The sequence below is a fragment of the Sparus aurata genome, chromosome 7 (assembly GCF_900880675.1).
Source record: "Sparus aurata chromosome 7, fSpaAur1.1, whole genome shotgun sequence".
NCBI classification, from domain to species: domain Eukaryota; kingdom Metazoa; phylum Chordata; class Actinopteri; order Spariformes; family Sparidae; genus Sparus; species Sparus aurata.
Genome location: NC_044193.1, coordinates 4,943,428 through 4,970,587, shown reverse-complemented (window position 1 = coordinate 4,970,587; position 27,160 = coordinate 4,943,428). Strand labels below are relative to the sequence as shown.

Sequence of the window (27,160 nt, the reverse complement as noted above, 5' to 3'; positions counted from 1 at the left end):
AAGCTAAATCTAAAAATCAAGACGCCGCACACAACAAATACTTTTTTTTTACTAAAAGAATAAATTTTATTTCAGCACTGTAAGTCATTTCCCAACCAGTACAAACATGACTGCCATCTTTTGTCTCTTTCTGAACCATTCCTCCCCTCCCTCTGTGAGATCAGACCACCAACAGCCAGACAATTAAAAAAAAAAAAAAAAAAAAGCTTTCTTTTTCTCGTCTTTCCACAAACAGTCTGGTGCTTCCATAATGCTAACAATGATGACAAATTATACCAACCATAATTATAACAGCAATAATGATGATGATAATATTTCTATAACAATAATATTATGGATAAATTTTAACCCTTTTCGCTGCACAGGTAGTTTTAGGTGGCCCTGGGTACAGAAGTACATGCATTGGTAGACTTGTGGCTGTGATTGACCATGACAAGAACTGGCCCACAAAGATCAACTCGAGCCCTTTGACTGGGACTCGTCCATGGGGGGCAGGGCTGGGGGGATTATACTGGAGCTTCTGAGGGGGGGAGTGGCAGTGTAGAGAGAGACAGACAGAATAGGGACCTTTATTCAAACTGGACAAAATGCTGTGAGAATCCTGCAAATAGATCAGAACAGGTACAACAAAACCGATGATTCCTTTCCACACTCTGTATGACAGACAATAACACTGTTTAACGTCTACAACACTACATAGTACATCTCTATTCTGGGACTTTGGGTTCTCTTTACATTGTCGAGCTCTTCAGTGAAGCTCCCATCTGCGTAGGCAGCGAGGCAGGATGCTCTTATCATTTCATCATCAGGCACAGAGGCGGAATTTTCCTCGTGACAACTTCAGCTGAGATTTTTGGCCGTTAATGTCTTCCTGGAAGTTAACCAGAAAACCTTTTTTTTATGGATTATTATGGAGCTGAAATTCATGGGTTGTAAATCGCTGACAAAGCCACACGTGTAGGTTTTCTAGGGCTGCAATGATAAGTTTCATTACCAATCAATCAATCTGTGCATTATTTTCTCAGTTGACGTTAACAGTTTGGTCTATAACATGGCCACCAAAGCCCAAGGTGTTCAGATACACAGTTTACTGTCACATAAAGAAACAAAGCCATTTTCATCATCAATTAATGTTATTATTTCAATTTATAATTTTTCCCAGTGTGATGAAATCAAATTACTTGTTTTATTCAACCAACAGTGTGGCAAAGTTAAGCATGAAATTGTCATTTTTCAGGCACTGGAACGAGCAAATGTTTGGCATTTTTGCTCTAAAAGTGACTTAAATTTCTGTCCATCAACTCATCACTGCAGCGCTATGAAACATTAGAAACAAGACCACTAACGGCATTTCCCTCAATAAAAATAATAAATTTCATCCATTTATAGACTAAACCGTGTTTGGGTCTCGATCTTCTTACTCATGCTGAGATGACAACTTTTGTTTTTGTGACATCTATTTGAAGACCAGCAAATCTCAGATTTGTTTATTTGAGGAAAATCCAGCCTCTTTCAACAGCCTCCATGCTCACACATGTAGAGACTCGGAGTAGTAATAAGTTGCTCTATCATTCTGGATCTGAGAATTTAAAAAGGCAAGCTTGAGAGAGCACAGCAATTACATGTGAGAAAAAAAAATGCAAAAGAGGGCGCCAAAACCCCAGCACGTCTGAAAGCATATTTGTCAGGTGTCGTTCCTTCCTGTGTTATTAGTGTAGATCTGAGGTCAACGCGTGCGGTGGTTCACACAACCTTGAATTCAGTCAATATAGAAGTTACGACCGAGCGCGAGCGTGAGCGCCAACGAGCGAGCGAGCGAGCCTGAACACTTTTTGCAACTCGCTCGCTCTGTCCACACAAACACACTTCCTTCCTTCTTCCCTGTCTGTCTGCGTCTCCACAGTGTTTAAAACAAAAAACACCATTGCCTCACAGACTTGTCAGATAAATCACACGTGCTGTAATGTCATAATATATATATAATCATACTCATCAGAAAACTTGTTACTCGGGGGGGCAAACCATCAACGTCGGGGGGTCGGGGCAGGGGGACTATGGGGGCTTTATAGGGGTGTAGAGGGGGATGCTAGGTGTACTTTGGTTCTCAGGTGTTTACAAGAGATGTTTCGCTGCTTTGTGCAAGGGCGCAGAGTTCAGCTTAGATTGATAATGAGTCGACCACAAAATTGTTATCAGGGATATTATGAGAAGAATCATAATACATAGTGCAGACGACGATTTTCAATTCGAAAAAACGGGCAATATTTACTTACGTACATAATAAACGGTGGTCTAAAGATGCCATATAAAATACAGGTAAGGAAAATCGCAATCATTACAGTTCAAATCTCTAGGTTGGCTAAGCGTATTTCAGTACTAACTGAAGCAATGGTAGAAGGATTAGATTAGAAGATGTAATAACATTAAAAATAGTAAGAAAAAACACATTTGCACAATTGAATAAAACCGTTTTTGATTTTTTTTTCTGATTTTTTTTTCCAGACTCTGGCTAGATACATACAGAAACTGATTATCAACGTTAATATAACCTTTACTGTTAGTTGGGTTGATTAAGGGGCGGGGCAGCCCACAGAGAAAAAGAGAAAAACGGCCAATAGAAACGGTCCTACGGGCTAAAGGAGAGGCAGAGAGGGAGGTGGAGAGAGTGAAAGAGAGAACTGAGATACAGGAGGGGGGAGATTAACTGTGTGTAAAATATCTGAGTGTGTTTTATGTGTGACTGTTTTTATGAGAATCAGTGGGTATCGTGTGTGTGTGTGTGTATGTGTGGCTGCATGTAACTCTATGGGGGATATTGTAGGGCAGAGAAAAGAAATGAATGAACAGTTTGGGGGTGTAGAGAGGGATGGGGGAGGTGAGAAAGTGTCATAGCAGGGTGGGCGGGGGAGTTAGGATAACAAGCATAAAAATCACTGATCAAATATCTATCGAACTAAAACAGACAAGGACAAGAGAGGGACACTACATCATGTATTGTGTTGACTTTTTTTTTTTAATCCATACTAGCTACTGTGTAACTCAGGGTTTAACATCTATGTATCTGTGTGTGTTTTGTGTTTGTGTATGTTTGCGCGTGTGTGTGTGTGTCTGTGTCGATGTGTTGTGGATATATGGTTGCTTCTGTGCCTACCGGACACCTCTAACGTGTACTTTTTTTAAAATCCGTCCATGCAAACTCGAACGTGTGGGATTTATTTTCATATTTTTTATTTTTTTTTTTAGAGTCAGTAGAATGTGTTACCAAATGATCTCTGATGAACTGACGACCACTCCACTGGGAACTGAAACTGCACAAAATCACTTCAGCACAAAAGCAGAGAGAATGCTGCTGGTAACAAATGCAACTGAATACCTGTCTGTCATGTGTGTGTGTTTGTCTTCATATATATGTATGTATATGTGTGTGTATGAGTGTGTGTGTGTGTGTGTGGTTACTGTTATCTGGCGAGCGAATCAAGAGAGGGCATCGTATACCAGATCACACTCTGGCTCGCCGCAGAAAAAGCCATCTTCTAACAATGTACTGTTGCGATACACGTATTTGTACTAATGTCAAAAGTTGAAAGCAGTTAAGTATATGACTCCTAGTAATTCTAGACTTAGTATTTCGGCCAGTGGAGCTATATTCTCTAGCCTAGTCTTGGTGTCTGTTTATTACAGTCCTGTGTTAAGCCCGACGCTGTTACCTACTCTTAACCTATGAACACCTACAGCAATCACATGCTTCATCTCTACCGATATCGGCTAACAAAAGTCCGAACCTCTGGTTTCGTTTGGTGTTGGTGTAAGAGACGGCGGCGTGGCCCAGCCCTGTGACGATGAGCGTAGGCCTACACTCATGGCTGGCTGAACTGTCAGCATTTCACTGTAATGGTTGAGTTCATAACTGAGGGGATGTCTGACGCGACTACATTAACACTTACATATATAGTCAGGGTTTTGTCCTTCAAAATGGCATTTCAGAAGAGCTTTTTCCATGTCAATTTTGTGGCACACGATAGAGCACAAGTCATCAACATAGTAAGAAAATAAGGTGCTTCTTGTTGACTTGCCTTTTTTTTTTTTTTTTAACATAGTGAGCTCATTTCAACCTCTCTTAGTAGTAAGTTTATAGAGATTACAATGTTCATGGCCAGCATCTCTCAGGCAGTTATCTGTCGGTCTACTGCTTATACATTTGCAGTTGTGCTACCAGTAAATGGTAAGTTGTATTTCCGTAGTCAGATGAAATCTACTATGGGGGACACATCTCATTCTCTACAAACATAAGTGCTCTAATAAAACAATTCATTATCTTAGAAGTCTCAGATTGTGAGCGGCACACTCGGGTCCGCCATGAGGCCTCTCTCACTCTCTCTCTTCTGTCATGTGATCCAGCCCATAAAGCCTCTGCTGTGTTGGGCGGAGGTACTTCAGGGCAGGGAAGTGCTTCCTGTTGGTCTAAAGTGACACACCGGAGCTCTGCGGGGCAACAGCTCTCAGTGTTGCTCAATCACCACCAGAGGGTGGAGGGATCTTTGAGGCGTTGTTGCCACACCCCTTTTATATCACTGGCTGCCTCAGTCGGCTCGCCGTATTAAAATACACTTTGGAAATAACTTTTAAGAAATCTGATTTGCAGGAATCCTTGACATGGAGATCAGGAGTCCTTTCAGCTTCATTGCAAAGTTCTTGATTGAACGTGAGGCCAGTCTGAAGGGAACTCTGCCTGGCAGCAGTTACCCAAATCCATACCATTCATTTCCATCTTTTTGCCGGGCAGCATTATTCTTTTTCTTTTTGGCCTTTAACTCCAGAAGGTGCCTCAGAGTTTTTCATTTCTTTATCACCTGGTAGAGGACTGTCCAGTGTGGTTTAACATTTTTTAAAACAAAGTGCTTCTTTGTCTGAAACCACTCTGTTCACATTCTGACGTCTCTCAAATAGATCTCTACCTTTAAATGTAGTTCTACATGTCATAATGATTTACTTATGCGCGGGGGACACCCCTCACACACTGTCAATTAACCTGTATAGGGGCTTTTTAAATTTTCATTATATTTAAATACAACATCAAGTGCATCTGTTGGGGAAATACAATCAAAGCTTTGGGACAAAGGGACATGGGGGATGGGAGGATAATATAATAATGCACTTTTTCTTTTTTGAGGAGCGGGGTAATATCTTGCATACTTTGGGGCTTAAGGTGCATAAATTCATGGGGTTTCTTAGCACAGCTAAGCACTAGGCTATGCTACATAGGTCAAAGTGAGATAGCACGCCAATACCATGGTGGTGCAGAAGTGCTCCTTTGATAGATAACCAATCAATCAATAAAGAGATTTGTTGTTAGTAAGTATACTAACACTGTGTGTTTAGCAGTGCTGCTAGCCTGCAGGAATGAGGGTCACTGCACATGTCCAGAGTCAAACTCTGAACAACTCTCTGAATTCATGTAAGACAAACCTCACACAAGATGGCTATGGCAACAAACCGCATCAACACACAACTACCAACCATGGCGACCAGGCCTAGATGCTGTAACCATGGAAACCACATCCATTCTGTCACCGTAACCGCAAGCTTAACATCTGTGTGCAGAGATTCATACAATGGGACCATTTAAACACAAAATAATAAATTCAAACTGTACAGATTCTCATACGTACTAGGGGGCTCGTTTAAAAGGTGGCTTTAAATGGGGAGGGGGCGGGGCTTCAAGCTTATTTTACTTTGAGTGCAGGAGGGAGGCGTTTAGGATTTTTGAGGGGTGGGGCGCTTACAGACTCATGGAGAAAACCTCTCTTCATAAAACAATGTAAAACCACATGAGAAAACTAAAAAGGAAGTAACAGCTAACTGCTTGAGCCAATCACATGGAGCAGCAGGTAAGAGGAGGAGGAGCCTCCGTTCACTTCCTGCTCCATGTGATGATGTGCACAGCTAGCAGGCAGGGCTACAAAAACAGGGAAAGGCAGTCGAACACAGAGAACTCTCTCAGAGCAGTGCATCCTGGGAGGGATGCCTTCACTCCTCCTTCTGTAGTGCTCCGTCTGACGGGCAGTCGTCAAGGCAACAGGGGGCCTCCACTTCCACCCCCTCTGATTGGTTGTCTCTGCTGGCTAAGGCACACGGGATTGGCTGGGCCAGGGGGGCCAGCTCCAAGGGCTGGCCGATGGCGGAGGCTGCTGAGCTGCCATTCAGCTGCTGAGTCGCGACCTCTGGCGTGGAGCCCGCCTCCTCTGAGGGCTTTGGGGGAGAGCTGGGTGGGGGCGGTGACGACGTCTGGAGGGGGACAGACAGAATCTTAACAGAACAGCAGGAGAAGTGATGCCAAGTAGGAATGTGACAGAGGGAATGTATAGCTGTGATGTTCTCTGCTGATCATAACTCCTGAAGGAAAATGTACAGCAGGATTTAAGAGCTTCGTGTACAGGTTTGGCCCATGTCTCATGACGTACCTGTGTTCTGTTTGCAGGTGTCTTTTTCACTCCCCTAACTTTCGCTGGAATCTCTTTACCCCTCCTGTGATGAAGACATGGAAAGAAGTTTTTATGTGGAAAACAACCAGTATCAGTAGTCTGCTTTAGGGTCCAAACCCAGCAGTATTCAACACAGATTTCAGTAAATCCATGCAGGATGCTCACTTCAAGTTCAACTGACCTATGTCAAGACAATTCACTCATCAATCCCTACATCTCTCTGAAAAAGATAGAACTGTTGGAATGATTCTCAACTTCACTGATTCTGAATCAAGTCACAAATGCCAGAAAAGAGGTTTTTGTTAATTAACAAAAACCCAGAGCGTTAGTTAAATCTGGTTTTAACAGAGAAAAAAGTCGAAACTCAACATAGAGGGCACGGGGCCGCACCCGAACAGTGTAGGGCACGCACACATTAGACTTATCTTGTGGTTCACCTTCAAAAAAGCAAAGAATCTAAGCATGTTTCTGCACAAGATAGCTTGAAAGATGAGGGCAAAGCATTTAGTAAATATGCTGCCACCTAGAGACATGTGTTGGTGACCTGCTGGCCAACACACACTGCAGCAAGTTACAAGACTTTAACGAACCTGGTGACCTGCAGATTAAACTATTATTCAGGATCATGACATCGTCAGATAGAAACATAAATGCAGGTTAATGACAGTAAGTGTGCTGCAAGATCAGCAATATTGACACTGATCATCAAAGTTGTATGTAGATTGATGTACAGCCAAAAGCATCTGTTCTAGGGCTGGGTATTGTTAAGAACCTCACGATTTGATTTGATTTCGATTCTTTAGGTCGCAATTCAATTCAATATCGATTTGATTCAATATTGATTTAAATGCTTCGATATCGACTAAGTAATACGTAGTAAGTAGTAGCACCTGTTGATCATTTTTAAATTAAAAAAAGTAATCTTAAATTATTAATCTTTCCTCAAGGAAGTTCTAGTTCGAACTGAAATGTAAACAAAGGCACACGATGTATTTAATTATAAAATAGAGCAACCATGAGAAAGTGCCATAAGAAAGTGCCATTGTTTCTGGGACTGCATGGTTCATTTTTGTCTGACATAAACATAGACATAACCGCCGTCCCTCCGCCCTCCGGCTAGACGCGAGGGGGTAAAACGTTGACACTGAACCCCCCTCTCTCCCCGGAGGAGAGTGCTACCCGCGGGCGCACGGTGCAGCGATCAGGGTGAGACCGGCTGCACTGAGAGTTTACAGTCTCTAAAAGAGCGGTGCGTCAGACATCGGCTACCCGCCTCCGCAGCTCCGACGGTGATTCAGAGGATTTTCTGAATCGATACTGAATTGGGAAAAAATATATTGCAATGCATTGATGAATCAATATTTTTAACCACCTCTAATCTGTTCACACATCTAAATTAGTTGCAAATCTGTATTTTTGCTTGTTAAACGGGGAAATTGCAGTAAAATAACTACACTAACTGTAAAAAGGTGTTGAAACTGTGACAGAGGACGCATAAGATACTTCCAAACTGATGTGGTTAATTTTCTAAAATCTACCTTCACACACGATTAACTTTTCCTTTGCTGTTTTTTCTCCTCGGCAGTAATTTAATTAAGACCACTTAGGTTAACTGCATGATTGCATGGTTACAATTGTTAGATTGTCAAAGATTCCCACCTTTACAAAAATGCAGTGAAAAAGCACTTTGGTGTGCTTTGCAGTCAACTCTGATACATAATGAAGTTAAATGTGTTCTTAAATGTGCTTTGTTAGCCATCTAGCTAATGTTGCTGCCTTAATTGAGTTGTTATCTTCAGGTATTGCCGGTAACTGCAATGACTTGCAAAACATAAATTACTCCACCACTCTCTGGAGCTGAGACTGAAGGAATATTTTCTATAAGCATACAGTCTGTAACAGTACTATACAGCAGCCTGTTTGCCATTGAAGAAAAAGATATTATTAATGCATGCTAATGCTACTTGCCATGACTAAAAGGCATTTCAATGTTTTGAGAATGGACGTAAACATTGTAACATGACAACATATGCAATGTTGGAAAGCTGGTGGTTTAATGAGCCAGAGTGTCAAAGTTGTATCGATTAAATTTCATCATCTTGCTCACCCTCTCCCTGCTCCCACCGACACCACCTGCATGTTGAACCCTCCTCTCCCACGGATTGGTTTGTTTCCAGCCCACTGGCCAACGACCATGCCAGCGATCTCCAGCTTCCCTCCCTGAGGGGGGATGGACTGGATGCCTGAAGACATAAGAAAAGACAACTGAGACAGACTCAAATAACAACCTAAAGATTTGTCCCACTTACAAACTACATACTAACTTGTTTACAATATGTACCATCTTCAACTTTATTAAATTCAATCTGGGACTAACATGCACTGCATTGTAGCACTTTCATTTTCATGTTTTATCTTGATGTTTCAAACAAAAAAGTCTACATCCATTTAAAAGTCTAAGTATGCTTTAAAGTGTCCATGTAGAGAAAGCAACAGGTGGAAAGAGAGCATCATTGTACCTGGGAAGGCTCTGGGTCTGTGCTGCGCTGGGTGATGTGGATGATGTGGGTGATGATGAGGAGGCATGCCGCCCATGGGGCGTGGTGGGTAGATTGGAGGCATTGGGTAGAAAGGGGGCACCATTGTTGGTGGGAGGAAGGCAGGAGGTGGAAGAGGAGGAGGAGGAGGAGGAGGGCGGGAGAAGTTGATGCCCTCGAGGATTGCCTGACGCATCTTCTCGACCTTGGACACCAGCTCCTCCTGCAGAGCAGAAAGACAACTGTGGTGAACCCGCGACCATCTAAAAGCGACCCGCGACCATCTTCATGTCTGCCTACACACACACAGACACAATGAACTCAGGTTCGTACCTGCCCCTCACACATGTCCAGCAGGGCGGCCCGGTCACGAGCAGCCCGGGCCAGTTTGCTCTGGAACAGTTTGCCGTCAAAAAAGCCCCAGGGACAGCAGTGTTCCCATGGCAACGGCTGGCCGCAGACATCATTGATGAACAGCGCTGTGTCAACGCCGGCCATAAAGAGAGAGGCCAGCTGCACACCACGGGCATCCACTTTCTCCACCTAACAGACACCCACAAATGTAGAATTACAGCATTTTTTAGGTTTAGCAAGTGTAGGCTGCCGGAGACGAGTAGTAGAGATGCTAGAAGAAGAAACAGCGCTGAAGAGTTGTGAATCGTGAAGTCCTGAACACATGGTATGTGGGCACACATCACATCTTGTCTCCTTTGAGACAAGATGTGATGTGTGAAACCTTTTGTTGCTTATTAATGAACCAAAAAGGAGTCTTCTAAGATTAAGACAACATACCGGTTCCCAGAAAAGTTGGAACACTCTTAAAAATCAAAAGTATAAACAGAATCCAATAATTTGCATATATACACTGTTTATTTACAAGAAGTGTTCCTGAGGCAATCTATTAATATCCTTTTTTACAATCATGTTTCACAAAGTGTTGAACTTGGCCCCATCCTTGCTGGTGAAGAGCTCAGCCTTTCGTCATACTATCACCTGTTACCATTAAACCTGTTTACCTTACAAACAGGTGAATTTGGAGCATTCCACAACTTTCACAGTCTTCTGCTGCCGCTGTCCCAACTTAATTGAAAAGTGCTGCTGCCATGAAATTTACAAAAAGCATAATTGTACAAAAATACACAGAGTCTTGAACATCAAGGAGCTGTACCACTGAGTCTGATGATGCATTATTCTTATGCAACTAAAATGTGTTTATGTTACACCAAGACCACAAAAAACAAGCCAACTCAAAATATGCAGAAATCGTTGGTATTCTGTTGCCTATTATTATCTGACAATGAGGGAGTGTAGTCTTACCTTGAGCTCCTGTAGCTGGTCGGGTTCGTAGAGCTGACTGGAAACAGCCTGAGCCAGAAAGGCATCTAGCTCATGTCTCTGGAGGATCCTTCCCCCAGGCCACTGCATCATATACCTGAGAGGGAAGAAATACAAAGCTCTCTTTAGAATAGGGACACAGAACTAAAGTGAAAGCAATACAGGTTCCCACACAGCGACTCTCTCTAGGCAACGCATCTGTCCGACACACAAACAGAGAGACTGATAGCAGCTTTTCAAGGCTGTCAATTCTACAACGCTCTGCATGCAACACTGAGTGATGGTCACTCAGTCTAAACCGTGTCCACTGACCCTTCGCATGACACACTATTTAGGCAATAAGGCCTCCCACAGTCGTTGCTCCCCCACTCCTCTGTTGCAATTTTTAAACATTTTGAGCCAATTCTGAGGATGTCATTTCCCTTTAAAATCTGTCTTTTTCTGCAAAATGTCCCTCTGAGAAAAAGGCGAATTAGATGACATTTGCACGCAGGGCACTTCGAACAAAAGTCTCGTGCCTTAAAATGAATATGACAAGAGAAACAGGTTTCAACAAAAGAATATGCATCAGTTTTTTCTCGAGCCAAAGATGATGATTTCAAATGTCTTGTCCAAATTAACATTCTTAAACCCAAAGATGTTCTATCATAAAACACCTAGCATGAAATTCTTACATCTGAGGAGCTGAAACAAGCACATTTTGGGCTTCTTTGCCAAATGAAAATTACTAAAACGATTAGTAAATTATTAAAAAGAGTTGCGCATAGAATTTAATTCGTCTGCAAACATTTCAGCCAAGTAAGAGCTAAAAATTGAAATACACTCTCTCACTGAGGGGCTCATGAGTCATACCTGAGCACGCAGCACATGAGCAGCAGATGCTGTGGGACCTGTGCTGGGTTGAGGAGGGCTGGGCAGTCAGAGCGTAGGCAGGCAAGGAAGGCCCTGGTTCTCCTGGAGCGGTCCTCACTGGCACGGCCCAACCACAGCCGCCGCAGGTTGGGGCAAGTCCACTCCCGGAAACACAGGGCCGGAATCAGCTCTGGAGTCAGGGCTGACTTGGCTTTACCGCTGCTCCACTCTTTGACAATCACTGGAGGAACTGCATCACGGAGACAGCAGAAGCATGTCGGTATAAAAATGAACAATTTGGACTGAAGAAGAATATTTTGTTAGCTAAAAACATTTTGGAAATTACATCTATTTCAATAAATTTGGTCTTTTGGTCTTGACAGCCCTCTGGAAATATTGGAAATGTTTGTATCACATGAGTCAGAAACAATCCTACTCCCACTGCCGAAATCTTATTCAACAAATAGTATAACACTAATAAAATTAGTGCAGACTGATCTTTATCTACGACTATGGAATAAAGTCCTAGCTTCTCTCCTGCCAGGCGGCTGAACGATCCACTCAACAAGTCGTCAACCTTTAGGCAGCAGCCTGAAAAGCTAATAACTATTTTTTATTCAATATCCAAATATTCTAGGTTTATGTGACATTAAAAAATGGCTGCAACAACTACATTGGTGAACAGTCACACAATATCTATCTATAAATACACGGAATCTCTGTCTGTCTGTCTGTGTGTGTATGTTCCTCAAATATCTCTGCGGATCAGGATCAGACTGACCTGAGAGTTTCAACATGGCTGCTGCGTGGTTCAGTGGTGTGCTATTTCGCATTTGTTTGGACTGCAATGATACCGTTAATAAATTATTTCATAAATGCTTTACAAATTCCACGAGCATTGTCCACCGGAGCCACCACAGTCACGTGCGCACCAGAGCCAATCACTGCAGAGCCCACCGCGACCCCCCACCTTAAGAAACAAGCGGATTTATACCTGCAGCGGCGCGAGCTGGACCGGGATTTTGCCGGCGGTTCGGTCCCGTTCTGTTCTGTTCGTCTAAACTGACTGTTGTGGATTAATGAGATTAAACGAGTCCGGACCGAGTCTGTTCGGGTCTGAGGAGATCCGGAGACGCGCAGACAACAAAGTGGAATCGGAATCTGTGGATGTTTGTGTGTAGCTAGCCGCTAGCTAGCTGCTAGCCGCTACTACACGGCCCACCTCCCGAGGCGACGGACCGGAAGCATCGGCACGTCCAAAACCGGACCTAGGGTAAATAATGTCCGCCACGCTTTTTCGCGAACATTGCCGTCACGTTTGCTTTGTTTCTGGTGCAGGAAGAAACAGTAAAAACTGGCTTTTGTCACGAAAGTGTCCAAGCAGCAAGTTTGGTTGTTGAGGAACAGGAAGTTGTGGGAGGGACATAGGCGGATGACTGACAGGCAACAATGGTCGGTGTGTGAGAGTTGAGAGATTTGTGACATTTAGCGTGTTTGGAGTGTGTAGTTAGTGTGTTATGTAGTGTTTGGTGTAGTGTGTTTAGTGAGTAGTGGAGTCGGTTTTTTGTTTAATGAGTCTAAACAATGAGGAGAAGCTGAATGTGGAGCAGGCAGTGCAGCTCTTCATTCAGCTGGAAGGAGCTCAGGCAGACCTGAGCATTGCCTGCATTTAAATGTAAATAGTTACATATAACTTTGTAATTTTTTAAAATGTATGCATAAATTTAGATAAACAACAATTTATATTTGCATTATAAGTAAAAAAAAAAAAAAAAAAAATTGGTTTGTTAAACATATTTGTGGTTTTCACAGTAAAATAATCTAACTTTTTCTACTCGGATTTCATGTTTTTTTTTGTGATTTTAGGTCCATTGTGTTAATACAGTATGTCAAAATAAAAAAAGTAACTGTACAGTCACACATGTGAGGTTGTGCTGAAAATAATGACACCAAGTAAATAGCTTTTAAGATGAAATATAATGGCAAAATCAAAAATAGTCAAAAACAGCCAATTATACCCTGGAATATCAGATTTCACAACAAACCTAAATATCCCTGACGTCCCACCTTCAAACACAGCCTCATTTGGCCATCCATGAAAAAGCTCCTTCACCTCCCACTTTTTTATAGGAATACACTTTTCTTACGGGCACTGCACTAGTAACCTAAATATAAAAAACATCCATCCTGAAGTTACCTGGCTGCCCGGAAGACAACATTTCAGAGCGCAGCTAGCTAAAACTCCATTTCAACGTTCTAATCGATCCCCCGGTCAGTGAAAAAAATACCTGTATAATAACATTTATTTCTATGTTATAGCTCTGTGGAAAAATGTCTCACAATCAATGAATAAATGTGGGTATATCTACAGTCCACATACACGACAATGATCATTATGTCTCCCATCATCCATCTCTTCTACTCAGTCCCGGGACCTACCTTCCAGGGGAGCCCTCTTACGGAGAGCGAGCCTCTCCAGGCGACGGTGTGTTTCAGCCAGACTGAAGAGGACGCCGTATGCATACTGTCGGGCAGCACGGAACAGCAGAGAGGCAGGAGGCAGCTCAGAGTTACACTCATCCTCTATACACACTGGCATCTTCATCTCTCCCTGAGGGGTGCGGTGGGTAGAGTGAGAAGGAAGAACAGAGTGAATAACAGGAGAGTTTAAAGTACCAAGAGCTTGACCTCCATTGTCATTTTTATAACTCTTGTTTAACTCAAGAAGAGGTGGCCTTTCAAAGACAGAGGTGCAAAGAAAAATGAAACATCATACCTTGGTCAATATGTGGAAAATCTGGGGGTACATCAGTCCTCTTCTGTGTCTGTGCTCGGCTACACGAAGAACCTCAGCACTGACCTAAAATGAGCAAACACAGTGACAAAATGTAACTTTTCCAGACGTCCTACAGCTGTGTTTAGTTAACTCTCTAATGTACACACCTGAGGCAGAGGGGGGGTGGTAATGTCCATGTGACTCCGCGTCGCCATAGACAACAGTGACGGAATGTTTGACCCGCTCCCGTTGCCTTGGGAACCGTCTCCAGAGGCCGAGCCCCCCCTTCCGGCAGGATCCTCCCACCGAGAGGGCTTGTCTGTCAAATGGCTGAGAAAAAAGGGTTGATGGGAGAGTTTAGTCATCCTGGCCTGACTCCAGAGCTTCGGCAGAGAAAGTGTTTCCTCAAACACATTTTGCATAGATGTTCATTTTGTTTTACCGTCTCTCAGACTCTTACCATACTCCACAAGTCAAAGGTATCACAATTTGGACTCGTAAAGTTTTCATTTAAAAGACAACAAAACATGAACAGACAAAACCGCCCAAACACACGCGTATCCTCAGTAGATGATTTCCCCTGCAGCTCCGTTCTCCTTCTAAGTAGTTGTGATCCCTGAAACTCTAAGCCGCGGCACTTAACACCGTACGGTTGTTGACAAAAAGTCAGCCAACAAGTGTGTGCGATATGATATAGAGCTGCTATGGATCCATTGCATCCTGGAAAGAGCTTTCAACCATCCAACGGACTTGAGGGATGTCCTGATCAAGTAACTTTTTGGCCCCAGTCCCATATCTGATATTTACATAATGGTTGGATAAATGTATCTGATTTGATACAAAATATTACATTTATCATTACATTTATAAGCTTAAATTACGTTGATATTATATGGATGAAAGTTTAATTTGGAGAATGCGACTCCTAAATTTGATGTGACCTGATCTGCTACAGAGGAGAGAGATCACTCCGTTGAGATTCTCGTTCTTCCCTCATAAACAATCTTCAGCTGAGAGCTTTCAGAGAGCACTTTAACCACATAGCAGACGGGTCTTATGTTGGCCTGTCACCAACTTAATGCTAGAATTAACGCTACTTAGTGACAGCTGATATGATCTGCTACCGTAGACATTTGACGTCGGGCTGAGCAATATAATCCATATTATATTGTCTTGGTGATCTGATTGTTGTCTTTTCTTTGTTTTAAAGGCTTCATTACAGTAAAGTGATGTCATTTTCTGAACTTACCAGACTGTGTTCATATTCAGGAGTTTAATAATCCTAATCCATTTTGAATACAGATTGCATCATGCACATAAAGAGAATCTTCGCAGATTTTCTTGTCTCTAATCTCAAACATGCACCGGCTTGAAAATAATGGCGCATCACACACTACAGGATGTTATTAAGGAAGCGATGCACCACCTCATGGGGACGCAGAAATAAACAAAATGGAGACTGTGACACGACAAACTTGCTGCACTAACATAAGCACTTTGATGTGAGAAAGCAGGAGAAATTTGTCTGAATGAGAACATTTTGGGGAGACAAGATTAAGATGGATTGTCCATTCTCAGGGAGAAATGGAGGTGAGATTGTGAGACTGTCAGTTTAATCTGTTTTATTTGTCAGTAGTATGCTAACTAATGTAAGCTTCAATAGCTAAAATGTTTACAGATACGTGGCTGCACCATCAGCTGCTGCGTGATATCGCTCTTAGAGGTTATTGTGAAAGCACTGACGTCATGACGATCGCAGTCATCTGGATTTAATTAATTTCTTACACATCTGATATTTATAGACACATCCCCAATGAGTCAGTTAGCAGTTTGGGATTTTTCCTTTTTCACTGATTTATCTTGACAATACTGCTGAAGACTGGGGGCATCCCAGCAGCTAGAATGGTTTAAGACTGGATCTGTACAGCCGTCACATTACCAGACAAGCTGTGCTGACCTTCTGGACCGAACTGTTTATCGGCAGGGCGAATCTGGGTCAAATCAGCCCCAAATTCCTGTAGCGTGCACCCTTAATTTTCACTCATGTATACAGTGAAATGCTCATTTTATAAGCTGTCTTTAAGGGGATGAACATTCATAGAAATTGTTTATTTCTTGTACGTTTGTAAAGATTATTATTGTTTATAGTTTAGTTTGCACTGTGTATATACATCAGGGTTCTCCCCAGACGATGGAACAGCGGTGCTGCGCCGCTATACCGCTAGGTCAGCGCCGCTATACTCCGCACGTGACGGTGACGAGCATCCGTCCCCCGGTTGACGGCGATGAGCGTCCGCCCATCCCCCGGCTGACGGAGTTGATGACCGTCTGTCCGTCCGTCCGTGTCCCCCCCCCCAGGACTGACGTTGACAAGCGTTCGCGCTTGCGGACGCACTGCTGCTGTAACAAAATAATTTCCCAGTCTGGGATCAATTAAGTAATTCTATTCTATTCTATGAAATTTCAACACTCGCGGGCTAAAGTGAGAAAAAAACGTTATACTACATTAAAGAAAGGATCGACTTCGATCAGGTTTATTTTAGCTGAAAACAAACCATTATAATATGTATGCACACAGCATGATTTATTTATTGCAGCATTTGATTTACAATCTGGGATTCAGCTGCACTTTGCTTACTCTGTCATGTCAAGTGCCCTTTCCCTCATGGGCACTATCATTGTGAAGTGTAAGCTGTACACATACCTTGAAAGCTAAGCTCCTCTTGTGTTTACTCCAAACAAGTGTTATGTAAAGTGCTTCGCTCCACCTAAAAAGCCAAAGCCCGCCCTTCGTTTGAATCTAACTAAGGAGCTCACAGTCTGCTAATGCCTGAAAAGTGTAAACATGGCTCAGTGTCTTACTTTGTGTTGTTGTCGTTGGGTTCATCTCCATCTGATGACGAGGAAGGAGACGGAGAGGGACCAGACTGAGTGCTGGTGTGATGGTTGGGTAATCGATTTCCCCCCTGAGTGGAATCATATGGAGCTGACCAATCAGAGAAGCCCATCTTGTTCGTCAGTGAATCGTTGCAGTCTTGGGACGGCGGCGGTGGGTTCTGGAACAGAGGGGTGGAGCCAGGTCCATATGGAGCATTTTGATAGGGTGGCTTAAACCCTGGAACCTGGGGAGGTGGGAACTGTGATTTGACAGAGAGGAGAGGAGGAAAGGGAAGAAAAGAAGTATAGGAGCAACAAGAAAAGAAGGAGCAGAGAAGAGAAAGAGGGGAGGGAGGAGGAGAAGATGTCTCAGGGACGGGAACTACTGCCCTATTTTATTTCAGATCAAACTAGAAGCATCTAATCAAGGCTGGTGGGGGGGATTTGGGATGGAAAGGACTGCAACCCCCCCCCTCCCTCAGCCAGTGTTTCCCCTAAATGAGCACATGCCACAAAGGGATTTCAAAGAGCAAAAAAAATACGTAATCCACTCTACTACATGTAGATTCATGCAGAGCAGAGAGCAAATTACATCAAACAGGACGAAGGATTACAGAGATTTGGAATCTACCTGATTCTTTCCAGGCTGCATCGGTCCCATGTGACCAGGTGGTCCCCCAAATGGATTGGGTCCAAACCCAGGTACTACAGCAGAGACAGAAAAGTCAGGGAGGTAAATTAACATATTTAATGAGCCAAAAACGATGACACAGTGACGTATACTAGTGGTGCTATTTTCTAAAGCTCGCCGTTTACTACTCACAGATGAAAGACGAGGGCCCCATGTTGGGCGAGCGTGGTTTGGAGGCAGCTGAGAAATACTCCACAGCTTTCTTGAATCGCTCCACCTTGTCCTCCATACGAGACTGGAAACGAAGGAAACAAAGCATTATGTTGTCTGAATATCATGCTGGGATGCTGACGGTTAAATGTCCTGAGTAAGAGCTGAGTAATTCCCTGAGTAATTTCACAGTCAAAGTGGTGATTTATTAACTCCGTGTTGGCTAAATAATAAATAATTAATATAACCGGCTTCATCCAACTGCCAAAAAGATGTTCAGTTTACTGTCATATGGGGCAAAGAGAGGCATAAAATACTTCCAGCTGGGTTAGGATGGGTCCCGAAACCCAGTTTAAACAGGCCCTGAGGCTAAACTATAAAATGCTGTGGTATTGATAAGCTCTGACGTTAACAGTTATTTATTGGTGCTTTGTAATGATCAGATGTAATTTACTACCACGTTGTTGCAGCCGCTCCCCTGCTGAGCTGCTCCACACACACACACACACACAGACACACACACACACACACACACACACACACACACACAGACACACACACACACAGAGCGAGGTCAGCAGAGAGGCAGCGGTGGAAGTGAAGTGAACCAGATGAAGATAACTCCAAATATAATTGAGTGACTGACAACAACTCTAATTACTGTAAGTGCAATAAAACCTTTGCAAGTAAAAAGCCAATATTATATTAATATCTATACTGTTCAACATGGATACGTAGAAAGCAATCATGTCATTGATATCAGGAATATTATTCATTTTATTGACATTTTAAATTTGTTTCCAGTGAAATATTATAGTGTCAACAAAAAATGAATTATATTTCCGTCTGAATGTATACTGTTATATAATAATGATATGTTCTTGAAAACACAATGATTTCATAAAGAAGAATTTACTGAGGGAGTATTAACAAAGCACCAAATCAATGGAGTATCAATGAAAGTTGTAATACTGAAATCTTTTGGCTTTTGCAATGACACTTGTTGATTCATTTTCTGATAATCGACAGACAGATTAATCGACTAATTGCTTCATTGTGTTAGATTTTAGCCATTACAGCTAGTGGTAGATGGATACATCGGCTGGCCGATATTATCGGTCGATTTTTGCGTTTTTTACATGTATCAGCATCAGCCGATGCGGGCTGCTGCGTTCGCCGGTCCGGCATTATTTACAGACAGGCGTCCACAGGCAGCTCCGTGTTGCTGGATTACATATATACATTATTTGTGTAATTTTTATGATGTAAATTGAGGGAGCAAAAGTAATATCGGCTCCAAATATCGGCTCAAGAAAATCAGCAGTCCGTATCGGTCATCGGCTAAGGCTGATGAATCGTATCGGCATTGGCCCTAAAAAATCCATATCGGTCGATCCCTAATTACAGCTAATGCAGTTTTAGCTTGACCACCAAATGAAGCAAACATGTTTCACAGTAATACTTATTGTGTAATATCGTGATATCATGAAACCATATTTTCAGGAAAGGTTATTGCACCATGATAATCTATACGGTTGTAACCCTTGATTCAATAAGGATAAGGATGCAGATTTGACAAAAGGCTCCTCACACTGCAACTCTACTTGCTCAAATCAAAGACACTCAACATGACTGGATACCATTGTTATAGACATTTAGACACAATGTGTCTTATATGAGTAATCAACACTTCAAACGCTGCTGCAGCTCAATGCGATGATGAACTGAAGCCAGACAAGCCTGTTCAGCACACGGATTAATCTATAAGGCGTGGTGTAATTCTATGGTTCAGCCCTGATGTGTGAGGAAGTCCAAATGCTGACTCAGATCTTGTGTCAACAGCCGTGACCTATTGAACCATCAGCAACAGGATGGTGTGTCAGGTCAGAAACCAGCTGTTATATATAGCTTTCTTTCAAATTCTGACACGTAGATCTTATATTTACATCAAGATTTCACCGCATAAAGTGGTGGATGGAAAAAAACTGGAAATCACAAAGTATTGATCATTGACAAAGGTCAGTGTACACATGACCTACCTGTGACTGTTTGAAGACATCTCTGGCGATGGCATCGAGGTTTCCCAGGTCTTTGATGGAGGATACGTACTCTGAGACGGCCTTGATCACCACCTCACAGGGCGGCAGCACCAACTGATGGGCTCGCACCTGAGAGAGAACAACACAGGTTTTTATCCCCATATACCTGACTGGGTGGGGTGGACACTTTGAAAGTTATTGAACATTTGATTTCATGCGAGTAGACAAAAACATATTGCTACTTATTGTACAGTGGTGTTGTAGAGGACAGGACTGACGGTTATCTAGTCATGAAAAAGCAGCAGAGCCCAACAGATGGACCGAGTCACTGAAATTACAAGTTGATGATAGTTTACAGATTTGGGCATTATTCTATTGACAGAACATTGCAGAGGGCATTTGTGTTCTATTGTGAAAGTAAAGGGATTGACCTTTACACAAGTCAAACTCATTACATCTTTGTAACTGTTCAGTTCTCACTATTTGACACAGTTTGATTCAAGGATAAATTCTGGTTATCCAAATACTTCTATGGAGCCCATGGTGGAAATAAAAAGAGACAGCATCGAGAAGATGGCTTCACTTCAGGCTTTCTCATTAATTAAGCTGCATCTGATTCTGATCCTGCTCTTCTCTGGCTCATTAACTTAAAAATGTAATTCAGATGTTCGGTTTTATGAGAGATGAGAGAAAGACTAGAGAGTTTTTCACAAGAGCTCACTGTCGGCCAGATATCTGAACATTTGCACATTACAACATGTTCTTACTGTTTCAAGTCACGTCACAATCACATTTTTCTTATTTTATTAACTATATCTTTAAGAGAAATGATTTTAAAGTCAGACAGATAGATTTAAAAGGTATCTATCGAAACAAACATTAGCAGCTATTGTTCGCAGCTAATGTATTTTCACTGGGGATGTTCCATAATAATAACGGTATCAGAGATGCCTCTGATATGTTATAAATGCTTATATCGGTATTAAGTTTATAAGTTTGTACACAGCTGCCTGATTTTTTACTGCATAAGTAGGCAATCTTCAGCATGTTTGGTTTGGTATGTAACTTCCTCAGCTCGTTACGCTCAATGACCGAATCAATTCCTGCCAAAAACGTATATATATGTCCACACAGTCGCACACGAGGAACACATGTGCAGCGCATCAACTGCTTATCAGCTATGGCGTAAAAGTTGGCTTACCACGGTTTGTCAATGTTCACAGTTTTCACAATAAATGACTTTTGAAGAATCTTATTCCCTCCTCTTTTTGTTTTCCCTGCTGCAATGAAAACATATCAATCTGTGACCCTCAAAGCGAGGTTCACAGGGAACTGCTAATTTTGTGTACTGCTACGAGACAGGACAGTAGTTCTGGTGTCACTGGTTACCAATATAGCACAACAGTGTGTTCACATATATGATAATAAGAGACTAAGCGAAGGCGAAGAATGCCATGGCAAGCAGGGAAGTGGCATTTTCTCTGCTCAGTCTGTTTTCATACATCACACCACCTCCAAGTCTGCTATCACACTTACACCACGAACACACAGCACTGAAAAAACAGAGGTTCGATCTCTGTCAGTTTTTGATGACAGTTAATCAAACATGGTCCAAGTTGTCTGGACCATGCACCAAATATTCTAACATTACAAAAAAGCTCTCAATCTTTTTATATTTCACATATGTTCCATGTTTGCAGACAAGTGTTGGGATTATAAAATATTCTTCTTTGTGATTCTTGTTTGTGGTTGTCATTTTGTAATTAAGTGGATGTTATTTCTCCTGATAACTATGCTATCTTTTTTTCATATCACGGATGCATTCATATAAATGTCAAATTGTTAAGAAAAGTAACCATTTCCTGTGACATTATAAAAGCCTTACATCGATGGGAAAGTGTTATGCCCCATAATCACTTAAAGGATTTTACTGTGAAGAAGAAGCACTCAGCAACAGCAAATTAATACAGTTGTAAGGAGAATAACAAGGAGGCTTTTCTCTGAATGATAATGAACTAGAAAAAAATGGATATAAAGGTCTATTTCTGTTTACATTTAAATCAAATCAGGGCTCATGTATTTCAGTAATTACTGTATGACATGACAGCTAGTATTTTTTCCAAGATAAGGCTGTTGTTTAAGAGGACTTAGAAACATACCTTGAGAGAAGCTAGTGGGTGTTCTGGTCCCAGCAGACTCCAGTGGAAGGCAGCCAGGTCCTCATCAGGCAGAATATGATTTCCTGCAAGAAAGGAACATTCTCAAATGTTTGTTGTGTCAATGAACAAGGACGACAGACGAAGAGGGGAGCCAAAAATACAAATCACAGGTTGGAGAGTGTGTTTCAGTGACAGAGCGTCAGAGAAAAGTGTGATACATGTTTGATTTGCCGTATTTGTGTGTGAGTTTGTGCTGCTCCTTACCCAGCAGAGCAGCGAAGCATGGCAGGTGCTGTGTCTTGAGCCCGAGCTGCCTGGCGGCCTCAGACAGCAGGTACTGGTGTGTGGTCAGGTTCTTGCCGTTCCAGCTCAGTTTGAGCGCGTGTGAGGAGAAATAGGCGGGGACGTTGCAGAGGGCGAACTCAGAATCCTGAGCGATCAGGCCAGCAAATCCAAAGTCCCTGTAGAGAGACAGCACTTCCTGGTGGTGGTCCTCCAAGGTCTGTACAACCTGTAGATGCGGAGAGGACAAAAGCTGTGTCATAACAAGACAAACTCTGGTACGGCACCTCGTGAAATGTTTACATCCTGCTCGGAGTAATGTGTCTTGCTCCATGTCCCATTTTGATTTTGTATTCTCATGTATTTTGATTAAAATGTATTGAAAGATTACAGGTATAAATCCTCCACACTAGAATGTAAGACAGAAAAGAAACATACCATAGCATGCATACTTAAAATCAAAACATTTTCGAAAAACTATTACAAATTAGCACTATAATTATGTTAATGTGCTTTATTCCTATTTTCAGTAGTTCAGTTTATAGTTATTCTTAAAGAAAAAAGGGTCAAAATTCCCTGATTCCACCTTCTTAAACATGAATAGTTTGTTTTTCTCCTCTATGACAGTAATATAATTTAATGATACCGCATAATTACATTGGTTCGTTAGGTTCTAAAATTCCCCCAGCATCAATAAAGTAATTATGTGTCCATCTAGACAAAACAAGATGTTTGAGGATGTCATCTTGGGCTTCAGGGAAAAGCTGAAATGTCATAGAACAAACAACTCATTGATAAAAACAAAAATGATCAACAATGAAAATAATCACAAGCTTCAGCCCTGATCACGATAGTTTAGAACTTCAATGAGTTGATTAATTGATAAGTTTATCAGAAAATGCATCTTGAAATATTTTGATTATTGCTTAAGTCATTCTTCAAGCAAATATGCCCAACTTCATCAAAAAACCTTCGTGATTAAAGGCTCATGTAACAATTGGCCACCTGTAGAATTCATACTGCAAATAACCACCAGTATAACCACTAACTGCTGTCAACTAGAGCTGCTGACAGCTAGTTAACTCAGTTAGCTGCGCAGCTAGCGCTGTTGACTTGGACACAACAGCGAGAACATCTGAAACACACAACAGGTTTTGACTTCACATCAAAACTGTTTCTTCAAATTCTGTTGATCATGTTTTAAACTTCTTAAAAACTTTCTATCCTTGGATATTTCTTTAAATCAGGAAAATAATAATCATTAGTTTCTGTACAATCTCACAAAGACCATGAAACACCCAAACACAGCAAAAGATGAACTGGCATCTATGAAACTGATGAGCTACCATGCTAGCAGTCGCTGCTGCATACTCAGTTTATTAAGAGGATAGAGATGACTGACAGCTGACACACTTGGCATACAAACTACATACTAAAGCTCAATAGCAATGAAAAGAAAATAATAAAATTGGTCTGCTTGCAAAAATAAGTGTGTGGAAAGTTAGTACTGTGCCAATCAGTTCCAAATTACTGGTTGTGATGAAGATACCGGGGCTTAGGGCAAAATAATTGCTTTAGAGGACATTCATGCAGAAACCTTCTGGTGAATGAGGTGCATGGTTATGCCACATAACGAGAACAGGGGAGCTTCATGATTAAGCCAGAATCGTTATGTTAATCTTGTTAATCAACGTCAGAGTTAATCAACGTGAAAACTAAATAATTTGATATAGTTACTCCATTAAAAATCTAGTTAACGAGCGACAAATTTGGGGCAGGGAAGGCAAGGCTGATTGAGGAATCGGTTTCATGACAAAGTTGTTCAAACTGCTTATTAATTCTTGTGTCACGCACCTATAAATAAAACTGAAGCGGATAACCAATTTCACCCAGAATAAAAATGTATGCAATCATTCCAAACAGACAGACCAAACATGTGTGCAGTACTTGTAATGCTGAGTAGGACACCAAAGCAATATCTGCACAGAGGGGGAAAAACAGTGACTTTAGTAAAAGTGTAATCCAAGCAGAGGTGAGATACTTGAAGGCGCAGAAATAGGACTGTATTTCAGAATACAGGAAGGAAAAACAAGCAAGTACACACGGGAACTGTGAGTAATGATGCCGTACACGCACAAGGAACATCAGAACGAGTTGTACTGTAATGTGGGTGGGATTTTTCTATTCTAACAAGAATCATCTCATACACTATTGCATTGTGTTTTTTTAATACTAGCATGCAAGGAGATGGGAGGGTAGATCTAAAGCAAAAAAAAAAAAAAGAGACCGCTGGGTAAAGATGACAGGAGGGAACCTTGAGAGGCAATCAGCGGTGTAGCTGCATTTACTGCAGGCCTTCAATGTAACGTTATGACTCACATTTCCTTTATCAAACATGTTATTCTTTAGCCTATAACCCGTCTGCTTTGGAGAGTCGGATGACACAGTCTTTATTTCACCTTACTGTATTCTCTAGTAATAGAGAGAGGCAGATATAGTACATCCACCTTACTCTACTTTATTTCATATCAGATAAAATAGTAACAAGCCAATAGGTTACTGAAATGCACAAAGTAAGTCATTAGTAATGCACTACTTTCAGGTATGGGGGACCTATAAATAGTCTTTCCACTCAGCAGTTCCTCAACAATGTATGACAGGTTCATTGAGTTCATGTTATGTAATATATAGGCTAGGCTAGGTCATGTTGAACAAGGATGCACATGCTGTTTTAGCCAGTAGCCACTGCTTCTGATATCTAAAAAAAAAAATAATCTGTTGCACTGGATGCATTCCTCCTCCCAGTGGACCATCCCAAATACAAGAGAGCAGAGCAGGCCCGCTACAGGCAACAGATAGAGGCAGAAATATATGCTTGTAGAGGCAGTGAGAGCAAAGCAGCCAGTTTATCAGATTAGGTTTGTATTTGTGTATAACCTTAAAATAACAGAATTCCAGATTGACTCATTTATTTGTGGTTAGAGCAGGTAGTTACATTTGGTTGCCAAGTGGAAGGAGTTAAAACATCGCTGCATGATGTCAGCTACTACATGGGCGTGCAACAAGAGAGTGCAAGTGTTAAATGCAATGCACGCCATATGACCACAATAAAACAACTTAACAAATTGCTCACCCGCACTCGGAAGCGGAACATAGCGAGGCGGACGCAGTGGCTGAGGCAGGCCGGGGGCAGGAACCATGCCCTTGGAGGCGGGGTGGCCTTGCTGCCGACGTGGTTGACTATCAGCTGTGCCGTCTGTCTCTGGCCCTGAGCTCGCCGCGCCCACTCGGGCCAGCGCTCCTTCCCCAGTGTGCCGTTGAAAACCACGACCAGCTCCAGGCCACCCTGGTACAGGCACGCCTGTGACAGAGCAGCCAGGTAGCCCAGCATGGCGTTCCACTCACCCCCGCACACCCAGTCCGTCTGGTAGCCGCCGTAGAGGCGCTGCAGGCCGGAGTCAGCGTCGATTAGGATCCTGGCAGGCGGGGGCGGGGGAGGCATGGGCCCGGGGTGATGTGGGTGGTGGTGTGGGTGATGGTGGTGAGGGGGCTGGCGGGCCGCGGTACGGGCAAGCTTCAGGAGGTCCACCGGGACTGCGGCCCCGGGACACCGCTTCTCTAAATACTCTTGAAAACCCTGCACTCCCATGACGGTGTTGTTGAGCCTATGTGTCTGGCCGGGAGCAGGCTCTGAATACGTTCTGTACGCCGTGTTTGAAATGTGATGTGGGGCGAGACTGTAGCTAGCTGTGCACTTCAGGCAAGCTAACTGGTCTCCGATGTAGTGACTAACTGTAGTTTAGTTAACCCTGCAAAACAACTTATCTGTCACCCAGACTATTGAAATGAGTCACCATGCACCGCTGAACTAGTGTGTCAGCTAGCGTTACTTATCCAGAGATATCAAAATGCCAATTTCTCAGTTTTGGTCGTGGGTGCTCAGTTTAGTGTCCATCGCTGTGGATTTTTGGTTAGATGCCAGCAAGGCCAGTGTAGCTACCTACTACCAGAAAAAGTTCAACATTTTTCCTGATCCCATAATTTGGCTTTAACATAACCAGCTTCAAAAATGTAGTTGGCAGCAAATAACGGAAATGCAGCAAGGTGGTGGATATTATCGACAAATGCCTACAAAACAGTTATTCTGCTGGTTTGTGCACATGAATCAGATGCAATACTGCGCATTAGTTAGCAACCCACAGGCTGGATGGCCAGTTCGCGGACATGATGTTAACCGAGCAGCTTGCAAAATCTTAATTTCTATCTGACAGCTACAATATTTGACATTTACACTTGCACTACCTCGGGCAAATGTCACCACGTGCGTAGCGGTAGCTTGTTGGGTCGCAGGTGTCAGAATATCAATTAAAACAAACTAACAAGCTGTGTGCCTGGCTCACTGGCTAGCTGTACTAACATTTGCTAACTGTGTGGCTAGCTGTTAGCTGCTGGCAGGGTCCCCGGCGTGATTTGACGCGTCAACTCCCGAAGACAAGTCCGGGGCGGACACGACGCGGAATGAGATGGATGTTTGACGAAATAAAAGAAAAGTAACTAAAAGAAAAGAAAAATAAAAGCCCGATGGTGCCTCCCTCGCTTTCTTCCACACTCACGGCTTCATGTTGCAGAGGGGAACATTACTTCCAAGCGACATCAGCCATCTTGCGACTTCCTCGCGGCCCAGTGGAGTGGGAGGGAAGGCGGAGGGAGTGGAGGGAGGAGGCGCGGCCGCGGGGAAGCTGGGTAATGGAGTCCACAAACCCTATCACGTCCAACTAGGAGAGATGTGCTCAGAAACAGAAAAAAACTACAACTACCAACATGACGATACCGACGGTTGAACGAGGATGAAAAGCTGGAGAGTAGAATTTCTCCAAGTGGCCCACAAGTGATTCAACTACAACCGCTGACATTTATCCGTTGGCCATCCTGAATGCTGTCATATCAGCACGTATATACACGTAACTACGCTAGCTGAAG

General features: G+C 42.6%; 1 protein-coding gene across 2 annotated transcripts; it reads right to left on the bottom strand.

Annotated features, from left to right (window-relative positions):
- Positions 1-38: 38 nt before the first annotated feature.
- On the bottom strand, positions 39-26,897 carry fam120c (family with sequence similarity 120 member C). 2 transcript variants are annotated; one of them, XM_030422194.1, is made up of 17 exons: positions 25,314-26,897; positions 22,163-22,409; positions 21,899-21,981; positions 19,740-19,868; positions 17,683-17,785; positions 17,491-17,564; positions 16,845-17,038; positions 14,150-14,312; positions 13,983-14,066; positions 13,646-13,817; positions 11,207-11,456; positions 10,337-10,451; positions 9,353-9,562; positions 9,002-9,242; positions 8,590-8,725; positions 6,462-6,525; positions 39-6,285 (listed from the first exon to the last, which is right to left on the bottom strand). In XM_030422194.1, exons 1-17 carry the CDS (start codon positions 25,827-25,829, stop codon positions 6,028-6,030), a joined length of 3,039 nt encoding a protein of 1,012 aa, XP_030278054.1. In that variant the 5' UTR covers positions 25,830-26,897; the 3' UTR covers positions 39-6,027. The 2 variants fall into 2 exon arrangements, with proteins under 2 accessions (XP_030278054.1, XP_030278053.1); XM_030422193.1 differs by having other exon boundaries at positions 16,845-17,119; positions 25,314-25,829.
- Between the last annotated feature and the right edge of the window lie 263 nt (positions 26,898-27,160).